We start from the raw sequence: 17,998 nt of genomic DNA on the forward strand, positions 1-17,998 counted from the left end.
TTCCTCTTCCTCTTCCTCTTCCTCTTCCTCTTCCTCTTCCTCTTCCTCTTCTTTTTCTTCTTCTTCTTCTTCCTCTTCTTCTTCTTTTCCTTCCTCTTCCTCTTCTGCTACTGCTGCTGGAGATATGAGCTCAATTCCTGTGTAAGGAACATTTTCGTAGAGTATTTCTGTCTCTTTTTATGGGACCTCAGACCCCTCTCCGCCTGGATCAGCCCTGACCGGGAGGGTCAAAGCCCACCACCTCTCAATTGATCTTAATTGTGTCGATAGGAGTGTAACAGTACCGATATTTCAAAAAACATTAATAGAATAAATAAAGATCAAAACAAATCATCCACTTTTTCCATAAAACTCAAAACAAATCACTTCGTTGATCCCCAAAACTCAAACCAACTCTTGACTTTTTTTTTCACGTCTCTGCATTCAAAATATATCACTGCCAAAAATGACCAAGATTCAGGCGTCAAACATGAATCCACCCATCAGCCGAGCCAGCTACTCAACAAATTGTCCACTTTTTTTTTACTCAAAACTCAAAACAAATTGTTCACTTTTTTCCCCTCAAAACTCAAAACAAATCGTCCACTTTTTTCCCCTAAAAAACTCAATACAAACCGTCCACTTGTGTTCTCAAGGCTCAAAACAAATCTTCCTCTTTTTTTCTCAAAACTCAAAACAAATCACACCCTTCTCAAAACTCAAATCAACTTGTGACTTTTCTTCGTCTGCGCAGTCAGAACAAATCGCCCCCCAAAATGACTAAGATCCCTGCGTCGAACATGAAATCGCCTGACGTGTGGATCCATCAGCCGAGCCAGCTACTAAACAAATTTCAAAAGAAATTGTCAACTTTTTTCCCCTAAAAAACTCAATACAAACCGTCCACTTGTGTTCTCAAGGCTCAAAACAAATCTTCCTCTTTTTTTCTCAAAACTCAAAACAAATCACACCCTTTTTATCCCCAAAACTCAAATCAACTTGTGACTTTTCTTCGTCTGCGCAGTCAGAACAAATCGCCCCCCAAAATGACTAAGATCCCTGCGTCGAACATGAAATCGCCTGACGTGTGGATCCATCAGCCGAGCCAGCTACTAAACAAATTTCAAAAGAAATTGTCAACTTTTTTCCCCTAAAAAACTCAATACAACCCGTCCACTTGTGTTCTCAAGGCTCAAAACAAATCTTCCTCTTTTTTTCTCAAAACTCAAAACAAATCACACCCTTTTCATCCCCAAAACTCAAATCAACTTGTGACTTTTCTTCGTCTGCGCAGTCAGAACAAATCGCCCCCCAAAATGACTAAGATCCCTGCGTCGAACATGAAATCGCCTGACGTGTGGATCCATCAGCCGAGCCAGCTACTAAACAAATTTCAAAAGAAATTGTCAACTTTTTTCCCCTCAAAAACTCAATAAAAATCGTCCGTTTGTGTTCTCAAAACTCAAGACAGATCGTCCACTTTTTTACCCAAAACTCGGAACAAATCGTCATCTTTTTTCCCAAAACACAAACCATCTTGTGACTTTTCTCCGCAGTCAAAACAAATCGCCCCCCAAAATGACCAAGATCCCAGCGTCAAACATGAAGCCGCCCGACCTGTGGATCCACCAGCCCAGCCAGCTAGAGCTGCAGAAGATGGAGAGGTCGCAGCGCAGCGAGAGTTCGGCGTCCGTGGCAACCAGCACACTGAGGAGGGGGTCACGGGGGTCAGCTGATCAGACAGACGACCAGGCCTCCACGCTGGACCGCAGGAGGAACTCTTTTGTGGGTGAGCGGCTACGGTGATTTTGTTTGTCTGTTTGTTTGTTTTTGGAGAAGGAAGAACTCTTGTGGGTGAGTGGTGGTGGTTTTGTTTGTTTGTTTGTTTTTGGAGGAGGAAGAACTCTTAATGTGGGTGAGTGGCGGTGGTTTTGTTTGTTGAGACGGTTAAAAGTTTATCTCCTGACATTGGAGGAAGAAGAAGAACTCTTTTGTGAGTAACGCCTCTAACCTTCGGCACTTATATGACTTTATTGTGTTGCAAGTGCCGTAAAACACTTACTAAAACAAACAAAACAAAACAAAGGAAGGGAACTCACTCGAGATAAAACGGACACCCTCCTCCCCAGGTGACGGTGGCTACCCGTCCAGCGGAGAGGAACGCTACCAGCCGATCCAGCCCCGCAACCTCATCCGACCCAAGCCTATCGCGCTTCCGGTGGACGCTCAGTCGGGCTTCAGGGACCGTGAGTGTTTGCTAGTGATCTGTGTTGTGTTTAGTGAACACGTTTTATTCACTGGTGATCTGTGTTGTGTTTAGTGAACTCGTTTTATTCACTGGTGATCTGTGTTGTGTTTAGTAAACACGTTTTATTCACCGGTGATCTGTGTTGTGTTTAGTAAACACGTTTTATTCACCGGTGATCTGTGTTGTGTTTAGTAAACACGTTTTATTCACCGGTGATCTGTGTTGTGTTTAGTAAACACGTTTTATTCACCGGTGATCTGTGTTGTGTTTAGTGGCACACACTGATAATCCAGAAAGACTAGTGAATTGTGTTGTATCTAGTGAACATAAATGTGTGTTCACTTAGTGTGAATGTGTTTAGTTCAATGATGATCTTGAAAGACTATTGACTTGTATTTAGTGAACATCTGTGTTAATTGATGATCTGTGAAAACTAGTGACTTGTGTTGTATTTAGTGAACTGGAATGTTCACCAGAGATCTGTGTTGGTTTTCAGTGACTGGTAATGGAAGTTCTTTTTAGTGAACACCAATGTTAAGTGGTGTATCTGTGTTGTTCTTAGCCACTGGTGATCTGGGTTGTTTTTAGTGAATGTGTGTGCTAACTGGTGATCTGTCGTGTTATTAGTGAACTCTGAACATGTGTGTTCACTAATGATCCGTGTTGTTTTCTGTGAACATTTGTGTTCAGTGGTGATCTTTGTTGTTTTTAGATACTGGTGGTCTGTCTTGTTTTTAGTGACACACTAGTGGTCTGTCTTGTTTTTAGTGACACACTAGTGGTCTGTCTTGTTTTTAGTGTGTGTTCACTAGTGATCTGTGTTGTTTTGAGTCACTGATGATACCTGCTTTTTTTTGTGTGAACATGTGTGTTCAGTGGTGATCTGTGTTGTTTTTAATGACTGCTTAGTGTAAACTCCACCATACACCACTTTGAAAAGTGGTGTATAAAATAGTTTTCCAGCAAAGCAATTGATATTTCCTATTTGTGTTGCAAGTGCTGTAAAACTCTACTTAAATAAAATATCTACAATTTATATTACTGTCATGACTTATCGTTGATATTATTGTCATCATTATTAATAGTAGTAGTAGTAGTAGTTTTGAAGTATTATTATTATTATTACCATTATTATTTTTATTTTTATTTTTATTATTCTTTCTGTTATTATCCTCAGCAATATATATATCGCTATTCTTCTTCTTCTTTTTATTATTATTATTATTGTTGTTATTATTATTATCCTTAGCAGTATATTGCTATTGTTTTTATTGTTTATTATCATTATTTTTTATATTATTATTATTGTTATCATTATCCTCAGCTATAGCCACCGTGTCGGCGGCCCCTAACGGTCACATCCTACAGTACGGGGACAGCCCGGGCGGTCCCATGCCCATGCGCCCCATCTACCCGCGCACACAGTACAACACGCAGTACAGCAGCGCGGCACGCGTCAACGCGGGAGATCTGCCGCACACGTGTCCCCCGGCCGCCAGTGAGTACACGCATTGTGTTACCTGTGTGTAGGTCCTTTTTGGGGTTGGGTTTTTGTTTTTTGTTTTTTATATTTTATTATTTTGTTTCGGGGGGGGGGGGGGGGTGTTTGGGTTGGTTATTGAACTTTATGTGTGGTTTTTCTTTTGTGCATGTGGGTTTTCTTCCATTTTTTTCTGGTTTTTGTTTTTTTAGTTTAATTTTGAAAGGGTTTTTTTGTTGTTGTTTTTTTGGTTTGGTAAAAGACTACTTAGTTCAAATCAAGAAACCCAACTAAATAATGAAAAAAACAAAAAAGATTTTGTTTGTGTATCTTGAGTGACGAATGTGCATGTACTGCATTGGAAAGTAGTGTTAGGTCTGCTTCTTAACAATGTTTTCTTCCTGCATGAGGGTAACAAACCTTCATATGTGTATGTATGTGTGTGGTTGAGGGGAATAGGGTGTGAATGGGGGAAGTGGGGCTGGGGGGGGGGGGTAGTGTGTTTTTGTGTGCATATACATGTGGGGGTGGTAGAGATGATGTGTGGGAGACAGGTAGATAGGGTGTATGGGAGTTCGTTGAGGGGGAGTGGTGGGCAGGGTGGGAACTACTTTCATTTATATTTTAATCTATTTATGTGTGCCATATATGTGTGGCGTCGGTGGCCTAGCGGTTAGGCAACAGGACTTGTAATCCTGAGGTTCCTGTTTCGGGGGTTCGAGCCTTGGGCCTGATGTTGTGTCCTTGGGATACACGAATTTTCCTCACTTCACCCAGGTATGAATGGGTACCCGGTAGCTGTGAAAGATCTTGTCGGTATGGTAGCGTTTTTAATTTAGCGCCTATAAATGGCTGCTTGCACTGTATGCTTCCCAGGAAGTTGAGGTTGTTTCAGAATGCTCTCAGGTCTGCTGGGGTAATAGTATAGATTGTGAAGTGCATAGAGCTTGCTGTTGAGCGGGGACTTGCTCTATTCAAATGTTATCTATCATTACTATTGTACTTTATATAGAATAGTCTTGATACCAGCTGTATTGGGTATACAATTTTTAAATTTTGAGTTTCTGCTCACATGTGTTTCCCTGGGGTCTTAGAATTGTTCTGTTCTTTGGCTTGTTTGCACCTCTACAGCATGCTCTGCACTTTACAATTGTCACTACCCCCCCCCCCCCCCCACACCCCTCCTCCCTCCCAGCAGACCCTAAAATACTTAGAGATACTCTCGGCTTCACTGGTAGAATTTATCAGCATTCTGGTGTGGTCCTTCTTATCTATTCCTTTGTAGTGTTTCTTCATTCTGAGAGTTTTCATAGAAAATTTTGGAGGGTGGTTGGCGAATGCTCTCGTGTGGTTTGCTTCTCCTTCTTTCCTATATCAACATCTATCGTCCTTATCTACCCCTCCTTCTTTCTTATGTTTGTTACTCTCTTGTAACACCTCTAATCTTCTGGCGGTTATATGACCCTATGCAGTTGCGAGCGCCGTAAAGACTCTACCAAAACTAAACTAAAACATAGAAAATGTTGGCTGTTGACTGTATCTCAACAACTCTGCCAAAAGGGGGGAAAGAATTCACTTACACTCACACTCACAGGGCTTATATATCACTTGATGAAGTTGCGAGCGCCTTAACACTTTTACCAAGCTGAAAATGCACCCCCAGAGCTACGGGTGGGTGGTTGGTGGGTGCTCTGTGGTGGTTTGCTCTTTCTTTCCTATCAAACATCTATCGTCCTGATCTCTCCTCCTTCTTACTTGTATTTGTTACTCTCTTGTAACACCTCTAATTTTTAGCTCTTGTATGATCTGATTGTGTTGCAAGTGCTGTAAAACTTTTACTAAAACTTACAACAGAGCTACGAGCTGACAGCATGACTTAACACACCCCTCTTTCCTGCGTCAACCCAGCCCCCTTTTTTCATTTTATAACAGCATTTGGCATGCGTGCATCAGTGTGTGTGTGGTTTGTTTGTCCTCCTCAGGCAAGGTTCTGTCGGCGGTGGACGAAGACGAACGAGACGGGTGCCATGAGGTGACCGGGTCCATGGAGGATTCCTTCAACTCCAGGATAGGATATGGTCGGTTCCTCTCTCTGTCGTGGGTTGTTGGCGGGTGCTCTGGTGTGGTTTGCTTCTTCTTTTTTCCTATGAAACGTCTATCGTCCTTATCCCCCCTTCTTCTTTTTTATGTTTGTTACTCTCTTGTAACACCTCTAATCTTCTGGCGCTCATATGACCTTATGCAGTTGCGAGCGCCGTAAAACCTTTACTAAAACTAAAAACTAACTCTCTGTCTCATTGCCTTTTTTCCTTTCACTTATGCATTTATTTAATTTTCAAATGGGATGGGGTTGGGGTTTTTTTTTTGTTTTTTTTGGTTTAGTTTTTTATGTTTAAAAAATATTTTTTTTATTTTCTGAAGTTTTCAAATACTTTTTATTTCCTTTTTATTTTTTTATTTTATTTTTTTTATTATTTATCTTTTTTTTTCAATATATATATATATTATTTTTTTTATTGGTTTGGAGGGGGGAAGGGGAGAGTTGGACAAGTACTCTAGCTTTTGAGGGGGCTCTCTGTTATATGATGGGTAGGCAGTTTAGCTAGTGAGTGAGCGCACCTTGACCAATGGGCGGGCACTTTGTTATATGATTGGCGGGCATTTAGACCAATGGGCGGGCACTTTGTTATATGATGGGCGGGCACTTTGTTATATGATGGGCGGGCTCTTAGACCGGTGGGCAGGCACTTTGTTATATGCTGGGCGGGCACTTTGTTATATGCTGGGCACTTAGTACGCTGGGTGGGCACTTTGTCAGTTTCTACTCCCTCTGTTACATTCTCCAGCCTCCTAGTCATTTTTAAAAATCTGCCTCCTGACACTGAAACGAGCTAGAAGTGCTCTTAGTTGTGCAGATCTTGGACTGTGACTCAAAAGCATGAGCTCCTGGCCTGAGTGCATTGTGTGTGTTGAGATATAAAGATACTAACATTTGCTGCATGGTTCCTGTGTCTGTTTGTATGCACTTGTGTGTGTGCGTGTATATGCATCTGTGTGTGTGAGTGTGTGTGTGTGAGAGAGAGAGAGAGTATGTGTGGGTGTGTGAGAGAGTGAGTGTGTGTGTGTATGTGCTTGAGTGCGTATGAAATTGAAGGTGAGAATGTAGCCTTGTATATAGCTGTTTATGGGTTCAGATGAGAGAGAGAGTGAATGGTGGGTAGTTGAAGAACACGCAGCGAGTTGTTGGAGGGTGCCACTGGCAGGTCCTACTTCTTCACTTTCACTCTGTTGTTTCTGTCTGTCTTAGGCCATTCCCAAAGGGGGGACATTAACCCTGTCTTATGCACAGTAGAATTGTAATTGTAAATGGGCTGATTCTCATAAATGTTCCTGAACTGCAACAGGGAACTGCTGCTTTTTCTTTCCTAATCTTTACTATCGTCATTTTTACTCTACTTTTGTATGTTTGTCATACTCTTGTGACCCGCTATTTCTGGGGTGCCTTGATAGTCGAAGCAGACTTTGTGTTGTTGAAGCTAGAGAGGTGAACAGAGTAAGCCTGATTCCCTGTAAAGACTTCTCTGTTGACATCCACCCCTTGGCGCTCATATTACCTTTTGCAGTTACGAGCTCCGTAAAACCTCTACTAAAAAATATTAAAAAACAACAAACTTTTTTTCCCCTCTATTGTTTCGGTCTGTCTGCCATGCTTTTTAAAATTTTGTCCCGCACAAAATTATTTCTATTGTGTCAATGAGCTTCTCTTTACTCTGACTCTTAACTCAAACGCTAGAGAGTAAATTTTTAAAAAAGTAAAATTAAGGAAATAGAAAAAGAGGGAGTCCTGGTTTTGAAATCCGTACTGCCTTGTGTGTCTGGTCTCAAACTCGAGAGAGTGAAATTTTAAAAAGTTAAAATAAGGGAAAAGAAAAAGAGGGAGTCCTGATCCTAACATGTGTACGGCCTTGTGTGTCTGGTCTGACAGTGAAGCCGCAGCAGAATATCAGCCCCTACAAGAAGCCGACGGCCCCCGTTATGTCGGTGCCGAGCAAGGGACAGAGGACTCCCATCTCCTTCAACTCCAAGTCCCCTGAGATGAAGACCAAGAAGGAAGAGTCAGATCTCTCGGTGAGTGATTAGTTTTTTGGTTTTGTTTGGTTTTTGGGTTGTTTTTGTTTTTTTGTTTGTTTTTTGTTTGTTTTTTTGTAGGAGTGGAATGTTCAGTGATTTAATTTAACTGGGGTGTTTGTTTGGGGTTTGTTTTTTTTTGGGGGGAGAGGATTGTTGGTGTTTTTTTAGGGGGGAGGGAGTCTCCGGTGCTTGGAGGGCACCACTGGTAGGTCCTACTTCTTTACTTCCCGTCTGTTGTTACTGTTTTTGACTGTCTGTCTGTCTGTCTGTCTGTCTGACTGTTTCCCAGCTCTAAATGACCTCTATTGTGTTGATGAGCTTCTCTCTACAGTAATTTAGAATTCTAATTTTGTATTGAAATACTAAAGAACAGCGGGTGGTTGGAAGGTGTTGTTGGTAGATCCTGCTGCTCGACTTGTTTCGGTTGTGACTTTCACAATCAAACACATATTTTGTTTTTCAACTTTTCAAAGCCGCAAGTTGAATTGGCCGAATTGTGCCAAAATTCTAGCTTTTTATTTTTCTTCCATGAAGGAAAATCAGGTAACCCCCCTTCCTCAAATATATCAAACCTTATTGAATTCGGATTTGACAAAACTTTGGTATGGAGGATCTGTGGTTTACAGGTCCGTAATGCTCAGGAGCCAGGGTGTAAAGAGTTGATATTAATGCCAGGGATGTAAATCTTCCAGCTTTTTCTGTTTTTTACGGCCGACTTGCCATTGGGGCCCCAGCTTTTAACAAAAGTCTGCTATAAACAATACGTATTATATATACTAAATAAAGATTGTTTGTTGTAACAGAGGGAAAGAAACAAATATAATTTAGTCTCGCTGTATTCTTATTTCAGTCAGTGCGCATATATTTTCCAGCTTTTTTTTTCAAAACCTACTTACATCCCTGTAAATAATTTTCCCAATGGAGTTAGTAGGAAAATTGCATCCAGCCACAATATATTTTTAGTTTCAGTATGAGTTTTGTGGCACTTGCAACTTATTATGATTAGGTAAAATAAGTGCCCATCTATACATTGTGGGTGGTTGGCGGGTGCTCTGGTGTGGTTTGCTTCTTCTTTCCTATCGAACATCTATCGTCTTTATCTCCCCTCCTTTTTTGTGTTTGTTACTCCCTTGTAACACCTCTAATCTTCGGCACTTATATGACCTGATTGTGTTGCAAGTGCCGTAAAACTCTTATTAAAATTAAACATCTTTACATAGCCTAAGGATTACCAGATTTGTAAAACTGATTGTTTCACCAAATTGTCTCATCATCACTATGCTAGCAAAATGAGACATCTCAACTTTGCTGCTTTTGAGATAAATGGAAAAAAACTGTTGAACTAGGCTATTTATCATCTAATAATGGTACAACTTGTTCTCTGTGGCTTCTTTTGTGACTCCCAGCACATTTTTTATTTGATTTTACCAAAAGATAAATATTCAGGGATGGAAATTTACCGTAAATTTACAAAAATGTAATTTTGATTAATTTTGATTTGCTCTGTCATTTTCCGTAAGTGTCCTTTCAATGGTGAGTCATTCTACTATGTGTACTAATGTACAAATTGAATAAGTGTATTTTTCCAAATCTGCACTGCCCACGAAAAGTTCCGTAAATTATGGACAGATCAGTTCCCAACCCTGGACATAGTTGTACTACTTAACAAAATAAAAGGCTTGTTGCATTTTGGCAAGACAGGAAGTTATGCCATTTTGCTAGTGCTGTGACGATATGGTGATAAGCATTAAATTCTTCTTTTTGCTCTTTTTCTCACCGAAATTGTGTGTTAAAAAAGACATGTGATGTGTCTCTCCCCCTCAGAAATCGTTGAGTACGGAAGAGCTGACGGCCGAGATGGCCAATCTGGAGGGTCTGATGAAAGATCTGAACGCCATCACGCAGCAGGAGTTTGAGTGCTAGTCCCCCGAGGTGCAGGGCAGAGGTTTGAGTCTGCCGGCGGCCAACCCCTTCCTTACACTGTGTATGCAGCAGCAGCAGCAGCAGCCTCAGGCTTTCAGCAGGAATAGGAACTGGACCCCGTGGTGTGATGGCGATTTCTAGGCAAAGTCCATCTGCTTGTTGATGTACAAGTAAATCTAAGACCCACACACTCACTTTCACACACCGTCACACACACTCCCACTCTCTCTTTTACTCATACACACACACACACACACACACACACACACACACACACACACACACACACACACTCTCTCTCTCTCTCTCTCACTCTCTTACACATACACACTCACACATTCTTTAACACACACTCACACACACACACTCTCTCTCTCTCTCACTCTCTTACACATACACACTCACACATTCTTTAACACACTCACACATTCTTAAACACACACGCAGATATTCTTCAACACACACACACACACACATACGCGTGTAAGAAATACATCAGCTATGGGACCTCAAGCAATACATCAGCGGCCACCAGCCTCGGGGATGAGTTCCATCATCACAGCCTCTCGTCCAGTTCCTGATTTTGTGGTTCGAGTCTTCTGTGGGGCACATGGTGCAGTAGTTAGTGTGCCCGCCTTGACACTGACTGGCTGTACCGAGAGTCTGTGTGTGTGTTGTGCCTGATTGCACTGTGGATGTTCAGTAGAGTCGGGCACTGAGCGGTAGCTTGTGTGGGGGCGGGGTGGGTGTTATTATTATTTTTTTAAGGACTAAGGCATATTTTCCATCTTCTCCTTGAAGCAAATTTGATTTGGGGGGGGGGGGGGGGAGACTTGGAGGAGAGGGGGCGGATAGACCCTTATGAATCGAAAGCTAGAAGTGCGGGAAATTTTTCTAACTTCGGTGTAACTTTTTGATATTACTTCTAGGGTAACATACGCCGTCAAATTTCCACCCCAAAAAAAATAAATTTAGCTTCAGTTTTTACTTTCAAGCCACGGTCGGTGGATGCTTCGATTCTTCCCTTCTGTCCCTTTCTTGCATATATCCGTCTCTCTTTCAAAATACTTATTGACCGTTACTGATCCGATGGGCTTCTCTGTACTCCGAAGGAAAAAAACAAGCCACTTTGCCCCTAAAATTTGTATTCTTTTTTTTTGGGGGGGGGGGGGTAGTCTCGGCCCCAACCGCTCAGTGCCTGAGACTCTAAGAGTTGGAAGAGTTGATTGACATACAGGCTCTCTCGTGTAATGAAATTTAAATGTATGTGTGCGTGTGTGTGTGTGTGTACTTTGCATGCCTGTGTGAGAGCGTGTGTGTGTGTGTTTTTGCTTGAATGCTGGAAGGCGAAAGCAGAAATGTCAGCTCTCCAATGATTAACCAACAATGTTTTATAATGATGAATTTATAGCCATGTGTGCTTGAAAGTGTGTGTGTATGTGTGCGCATGCAAATGTGTATGTGTGTGTACGCATGTGTGTTTGTGTATGTGTGTGAAGGTGGTTTTGACTGGATGTTGTTTGCTAGTGCGTGAGTGTCTCTGGCCATTTTGGCAGGACTTGCGTGGGATCTGCGAGTGGAAGACTGGACGTCTGAGGTGATGGTGTGAGTAGATCGTCCACTGACCAGCATTTAGAGCCAGGAAATTCTCTCAAGTCTTTTGGTTGTCTCCCAGAAGCAAAGAGGTTATATTATAATACTAGAGCTCGCGCAGTGATGTCACATGTGTCAGACATGGGAACCTTCTTATCCCAAAGAGGTTATATTATAATACAAGAGCTCACGCAGTGATGTCACACGTGTCAGACATGGGAACCTTCTTATCCCAAAGAGGTTATATTATAATACAAGAGCTCACGCAGTGATGTCACACGTGTCAGACAGGGGAACCTTCTTATCCCAAAGAGGTTATTATGATGACAAGAGCTCGCAGCAGCGACGTTGCGTGTGTTGGACATTGGAACCTTCTTACCCCAAAGAGGTTATATTATAATACAAGAGCTCGCAGCAGTGACGTCGCACTTGTCAGGCATTGGTGAGGCGCTTTCTTACCCTCATCGGCGTGGCCGGAGCACCCCCATGTACATGAACAATCTGAGCCCCCCCACCGCGCTCCCCACAGACTCTAGTACGAAATATAACCTCTTTGCCCAGAAAGGGAAGTCGGGCATAGCGTCAGGGGAAATGGCAAACTGTGTCTATCATCGGTCGCCGAGATTTCTGGTTTACTAGCGGTACAGAAATAACAGATTTTGGGCTAGTATTCTGATTTTGCAATTACCGAGCAAATTTAATTCTGTATCATTTGGAAATAATAAATGACAGACAATTGCTGATGTTTTCAGTTGGTAGATTTTGTCTTTCTATCGCACAATCGGCGAGCGAACAGGAAATTCTGCAAGCGACACAGTTTGTTATTTTTGCTGATGGTTTGTGATGACGAGCCCTTCTGACTGCTACAACCACTCAGCGGTTTTATATATATATATGTGCATGTGTGCTTATGTATTTACATACATGCCAATATATATTTACATATACATACATATACATATAGATATATATATATACCACCTGTACGTATCTTTATATTTCATATTGTTGTAGGCTGCGTTTGAATTTTGATCTTTATGCAGTGCGTTTTTCCTGTTTATTGAAATTTTGATTTAAGATTTCCTTGCTGCCAGACAAGCACTGGTGTTTAGCTCTGTGACTTTTTCTTTATGCCACTGAAGTCTGCGTCGCCTGCTTCCCTCATCTACTTTAGCTGGGGTGGTTTTGACTCACTGGGAAAGCACCAGACATTGGTGTCAGACAGGCTAGAGTAATTTAAAAGTCACGACGAATGTCCTTTGCCAGTTGAGGCGGTTTTTTTGTCACACATCGGTGGCTGGGTGCGAGACATTTTTGTGGTTCGGTGTTTGTGAGAGTCTACCACCCAGCCATCGACAAGATCAAAAGGAGTTTGCAGGACATATCAGGGTATGTGACTCCTGTGTGTAAAGGGTAGTCGACTCCTGTTTGTATAGTTGGACTTTTATTCATATAATCGACTTTTATTCATATAATTTTAGTTCCTTTTGGAAAACTTTTGATGGATATATTTTTAATAGATTTGTAGCAAAAGCAATATAAATAACTCAAATCAGATTTTGCTTTAAAATCAAAATGGCTGCCCCACAACGCATTTGTTTCTTGAAGAAGGAATGATCAATGAAAATAAAGAAGGGTATGTGCAAAGATTAAAAAAAATATGAAGGATGTTTCTTGTAAGTCTTAAACTTAAAGTCTATGTGTGTGTTGGTTTTTTAAAAAACGCTAAAAGTTTGGTGAGATCTTCCAAAGGGATTTGCTTATTGCAGAGGAAAATAATGGGGGGGGGTGCTGTTTTTTCTCACCAAACATAAATTATTTAACCAATTGGTGGAAGTTTTCGTCTCAGTTGAGGTGAAACTTGTGTCATCCTTCCTCTACCCTTTCCCCACAGTTTGGACATGGGACCAACTCTTTTACTTTGTGAATCAGTATAAAGGAGTAGAATTTTTATGAAAAATGAAGAGGGGGGGGGGGGGGATAAAAAGCTGCAGAAGCTTCAGAATGTGACTCCTCTTGAGCGAAAGCTCTGTAGCAGTCTCTCAGATTTGAAGCGGACTGCACAGTTTGTGCGCGGCATTGGACTGACTGTCTAGCTGCTGTCGTCGAGAACGAGGTAAAAGAAGAAGCAGAAGCTTGGCGTGTAGTGTTGTGGTTTTGGTTGTAAGCTTTTGGTAGTTGTGAAGTCAAGCATGGACAGTTGGAGTGAATGGGTGGTTGGCAGGTGCTCTGGTGTGGTCTGCTTCTTCTTTCCTTTCAAACATCTGTCATCCTTATCTCCCCCTTCTTCTTTTTTATGTTTGTTACTCTCTTGTAACACCTCTAATCTTCTGCCGCTCGTATGACCTTATGCAGTTGCGAGCGCCGTAAAACCTTTACAAAAACAAACAAAGAAAAAGCAATTGCAAGTGCCGTAAAACACGGTACTGAAACTAAACTAGGTGACTGATGACTAGTGAGCGAATTATGGATGAACGAAAGGACTCCCGATCTTGAAAAACAAACTTGTTTGATTGCGAAGGTCACATTCAAATTGGTCGTCGCGCACGCACGCACACACACACACGCACGCAATCACACTCACATGCGCGCGCGCGCACACACACACACAAACATGCACTCACAAACACACGCACACACACAAAAGGTACATAGTTTTTGCCCCACCCATGAAGGAAAATCTGGACTGCCGCGTCTCAAATCGACAAGCAAGAGGCATCACGCAGTGTCACTCTCTGTGTCGTTAAGTTAAGAAACACCCCCACAAGTATATAATGGTCATTTATTAGTTAATTCTGGGGGGAAATAATTTTGAATGTGTTAAGATAAGATAAGATCATACTTTATTAATCCAGAGGGAAATGTTTCTTGGCTGTACAGGACCGTAAAAACACATGCAGGTATACATTTTAAAAAATAATTTTTTGTTATATAATACTCTCATTAAAATTCAATTTGGAAAGAGAAGTAAAGCTGACAAAATGTACATTTACATCAAATATCAAATGCATCATTCAACCACATGCAGGAGTTTAAATTAACAAGACCTACGGACTCTGAAAGCCTCGTAGTCACTGAGCAGCGCCGGAAGTAGACCAAAAAAATCCTAATTTCTCTCCTCTGGAACTTGATGTCACAAACTACACATTATGTAGTATGTGGTTTGTTTGCCATGATGAACAGCCGAACCATTGGACACCCAAGACGCCATTTTGATTTAATTTATTGTAAATTAAATCGATTTAATAAAGAAGAAAGTTTCTTCTGTCTAGATTTTGTTGTTTCCATTGTTCAGTGGTGTTTAATTAACAAGGAAAGTGTTGGGTTTGAACCCACAGAGTAAAAGATCAAGCAAGGGGAAGACCACGTGGAACCTGGAGAAGTATCACAGAAATCGAAAATGTACAGAAAAGTGGGAAGACATGAAATAACATCAAGAGGCTAGCCCGGGGTAGGGAAATGTGGAAAGTGTTTGTTCGTGGCTTATACTTATACCCTGGTGCAGGGTGAGAAAGGCAATGTTGATGATCGTTCAGTTGTGTCGTTAGTCTAGAATCTAGTTGATAGACTGCCAGACGGGGGTGGTTGGCAGGTGCTCTGATGTGGTTTGGTCCTTCTTCCCTATCTAACATAATATTTATCGTCCTGATCTCCCCAACTTATTTTCGGTGTATGATTTTACTCTCTTGCAACACCTCTAATCTTCGGCACTTACATTGCATGACCTTATACTTATTGTGATGTAAATGCCGTCATTTGTGAACGGTCCCTTTCTAATAGAGAAGTGCTCCAAATGGCGGGATTTGAACATGATCAGAACCATCAGAAAAAGACAATTGAGATGGACTTGAGAAAGTGCTGATGTGTGGATAGATAGATCGAGAGGAAAGAAAAGCAGGTGAAGACAAAGAACTATAAACCACATACCCAGATTGTCTGAACAACCTTGCAACGAATTTATAATGCAACGAAAAAAAGACAAGAAGGGAGACAATAGGAAGGGATGGGGTGCCATGATCGTCAATGTCTTTTCTTTTTAAACAGAGGTTTTACGGCGCTCGCAACTGCACAAGGTCATATGAGCGCCAAGGGGTGGATGTCAAGAGAGAAGTCACTACAAGGAATCAGACTTACTCTGCTCACCTCTCTAGCTTCAACAGCGCAAAGTCTGCTTCGACTATCAAGGCACCCCGGAAATAGCGGGTCACAAGAGTGTGACAAACATACAAAAGAAGTAGAGGAAAATGACGATAGTAAGGATTAGGGAAGAAAAAGCAGCAGTTCTCTGTTGCAGTTCAGGCACAGTTATGAGCATGACATTGATGAATCAGCCCATTTACAATTGCAATCCAACTGTGCATAAGAACTCGAGATGTTAATGGAGGAGGAGGAGGAGGAGGAGGAGGAGGAGGAGGAGGAGGAGGAGGAGGAGGAGGAGGAGGAGGAGGAGGAGAAGAAGAAGAAGAAGAAGAAGAAGAAGAAGAAGAAGAAGAAGAAGAAGAAGAAGAAGAAGAAGAAAAAGAAGAAAAGAAGGAGGAGGAGGAGAAGAAGAAAACATCACTTGCATAGTAGTACGATTCACTGACCGAAGAGTAAGACTATGCAAAGATGCATACATTACATAACAAACCTTTTCACGTCACGGTGAACGAGTGCACTTGAAACTGACAAGATAATAATAATAATAATAATAATAATAATAATAATAATAATAATAATAATAATAATAATAATAATAATAATAATAATAATAATAATAATAATAATATTGATAATAATAATAATAATAATAATAATAATAATGATAATAATAATAATAATAATAATAGATAGCATTTGTATAGCGCATATCCCCGCTCGACAGCAGGCTCTATGCGCTTTAATAATAATAATAAATAGCATTTATACTGCGCATTTCCATTTCCTAAAAGATGCTCAATGCGCATTAGAATGAAAAAGACATCACATCTTAAAAATTAATCGACACAAATGTGTACGTAAAACAAAGTATTATACATATAATATAAATGCATATGTGTAAAATTTTATACCAGAAAAACAGTCTCGCAGTGAGGTTGAAAATGTGTTCATTAAAAATATACAATGCAATATAAATTCACGAACAGTCAAAATACAGTTGAAATTTACACTATATTATTACCCCAGCAGACCATAGAACACTCTTATTCAGGCTCCGGATGATTATCTTTTAAATAGCCCTCAAGCAGATGATGCGAACATTCAAAGTCATTAGGATTATAAGCTAATTGCTTGTCTTTAGCTACTTTGAGTATTGTGTTTATTGCGTTACAAATTAACTTTTTGATCTCTTCCAAGGGATATTAATAATTAAAATATTGCCTCGCGAAAGAAGAAAAGATAGGCCTATATCTCTATATGCAGGGCCGTTCATCGAAATTTGTTTTACTTGACGTAACGTATTATGTATTCCGAGATCAATTGTTATTTCCTCGGACTCCTCTTACACACACACACACACACACACACACACACACACACACACACACACACACATGATACACACATATACACAATATAATTTTTAAAGCACACCGGCACGCACAGACACACATACAAACACACACGAAGCGTGCGCGCACATACATTTACAAATGCTATACGCGCACACGAACACACACACACACACACACACACACACACACACACACACACACACACACACACACAGAGTGAGATAGAGATAGAGTGAGAGAGAGAGGAGAGAGAGAAAGAAAGAGAGAGAGAGGAGAGAGAGAAAGAAAGAAATAAAGAGAGAGAGAGAAAGAAAGAAATAAAGAGAGAGAGAGAGAGAGAGAGAGAGAGAGAGAGAGAGAGAGAGAGAGAGAGAGAGAGAGAGACGGGGGGGGGGGGGAGAATATTATGTCACTTGTCTCGGGAGTTGACTTGGGTGCACCAACAGTTCCACTTACGACTTGCACCGGTCACATGTATCTTTGTATTATTACATTTTATCTGGTATGGCCTTAGGTCTGGCCCTTGTAAAAAGAGGTCAGACGGTCAGTGGTGTAAAAGACGATTCCTGCATACAGGTCCGTGTTACGTAATGTGGGTCAAATCTGAGGTCAGATACTGTAGGCTATATGTATTGTGTGGGAATGAGAATGAGATAGATCTTAAAAAGATAATAACACATTATTTGTTATCTCAGTCTCCAAAGCAGAACTGTAATTTCCCTCTTTTGAATTCTACAGTCATATAATTGCAGCTGTTTGGCTATTTGTGTCAAGTGTGACTTAAAGTATTTTGTGCAAAACTCTGCCAAGATAAAACGATCATAATAAAGCCTATTATGCTATAATTTTATTGGGTTGTTGATTTGATGCGCACCGTCGTTGCTTGCCTTATAAGCTTACACTGATCGACTTAGCATAGGACTGATCCACCCCCACTCTATGCACTAAAAAAAATAACTTTATGTAATTATTTTGTAACGCTATTGAGAAAACTGATACGGTCATTGTGTTTACATATGAACTTAGGTTATTAATGTCAGGGTCATTTCTGGGGCAGTTACACAACGCAAAAAAGTGTCCGTTATTTCCACCACTGTAGAAAATCTGACATAGATCCAAAAAGGCTTTCTTTTCGTAGAAGAGTTCACA

General features: G+C 40.9%; 1 protein-coding gene across 1 annotated transcript in view; it reads left to right on the forward strand.

Annotated features, from left to right (window-relative positions):
• The window catches only part of LOC101856481 (neogenin-like), a gene marked incomplete at both ends in the record, with an annotated part of 38,609 nt that extends 28,850 nt beyond the window's left edge, over positions 1-9,759 (forward strand). Inside the window, 6 exon segments of the mRNA NM_001310498.1 lie at positions 1,536-1,768; positions 2,109-2,225; positions 3,552-3,725; positions 5,690-5,785; positions 7,693-7,835; positions 9,663-9,759. Coding sequence (NP_001297427.1) covers positions 1,536-1,768; positions 2,109-2,225; positions 3,552-3,725; positions 5,690-5,785; positions 7,693-7,835; positions 9,663-9,759 — 860 coding nt within the window.
• Positions 9,760-17,998: the final 8,239 nt, after the last annotated feature.

Source organism: Aplysia californica, unplaced genomic scaffold (genome assembly GCF_000002075.1).
Source record: "Aplysia californica isolate F4 #8 unplaced genomic scaffold, AplCal3.0 scaffold01135, whole genome shotgun sequence".
NCBI lineage: Eukaryota > Metazoa > Mollusca > Gastropoda > Aplysiida > Aplysiidae > Aplysia > Aplysia californica.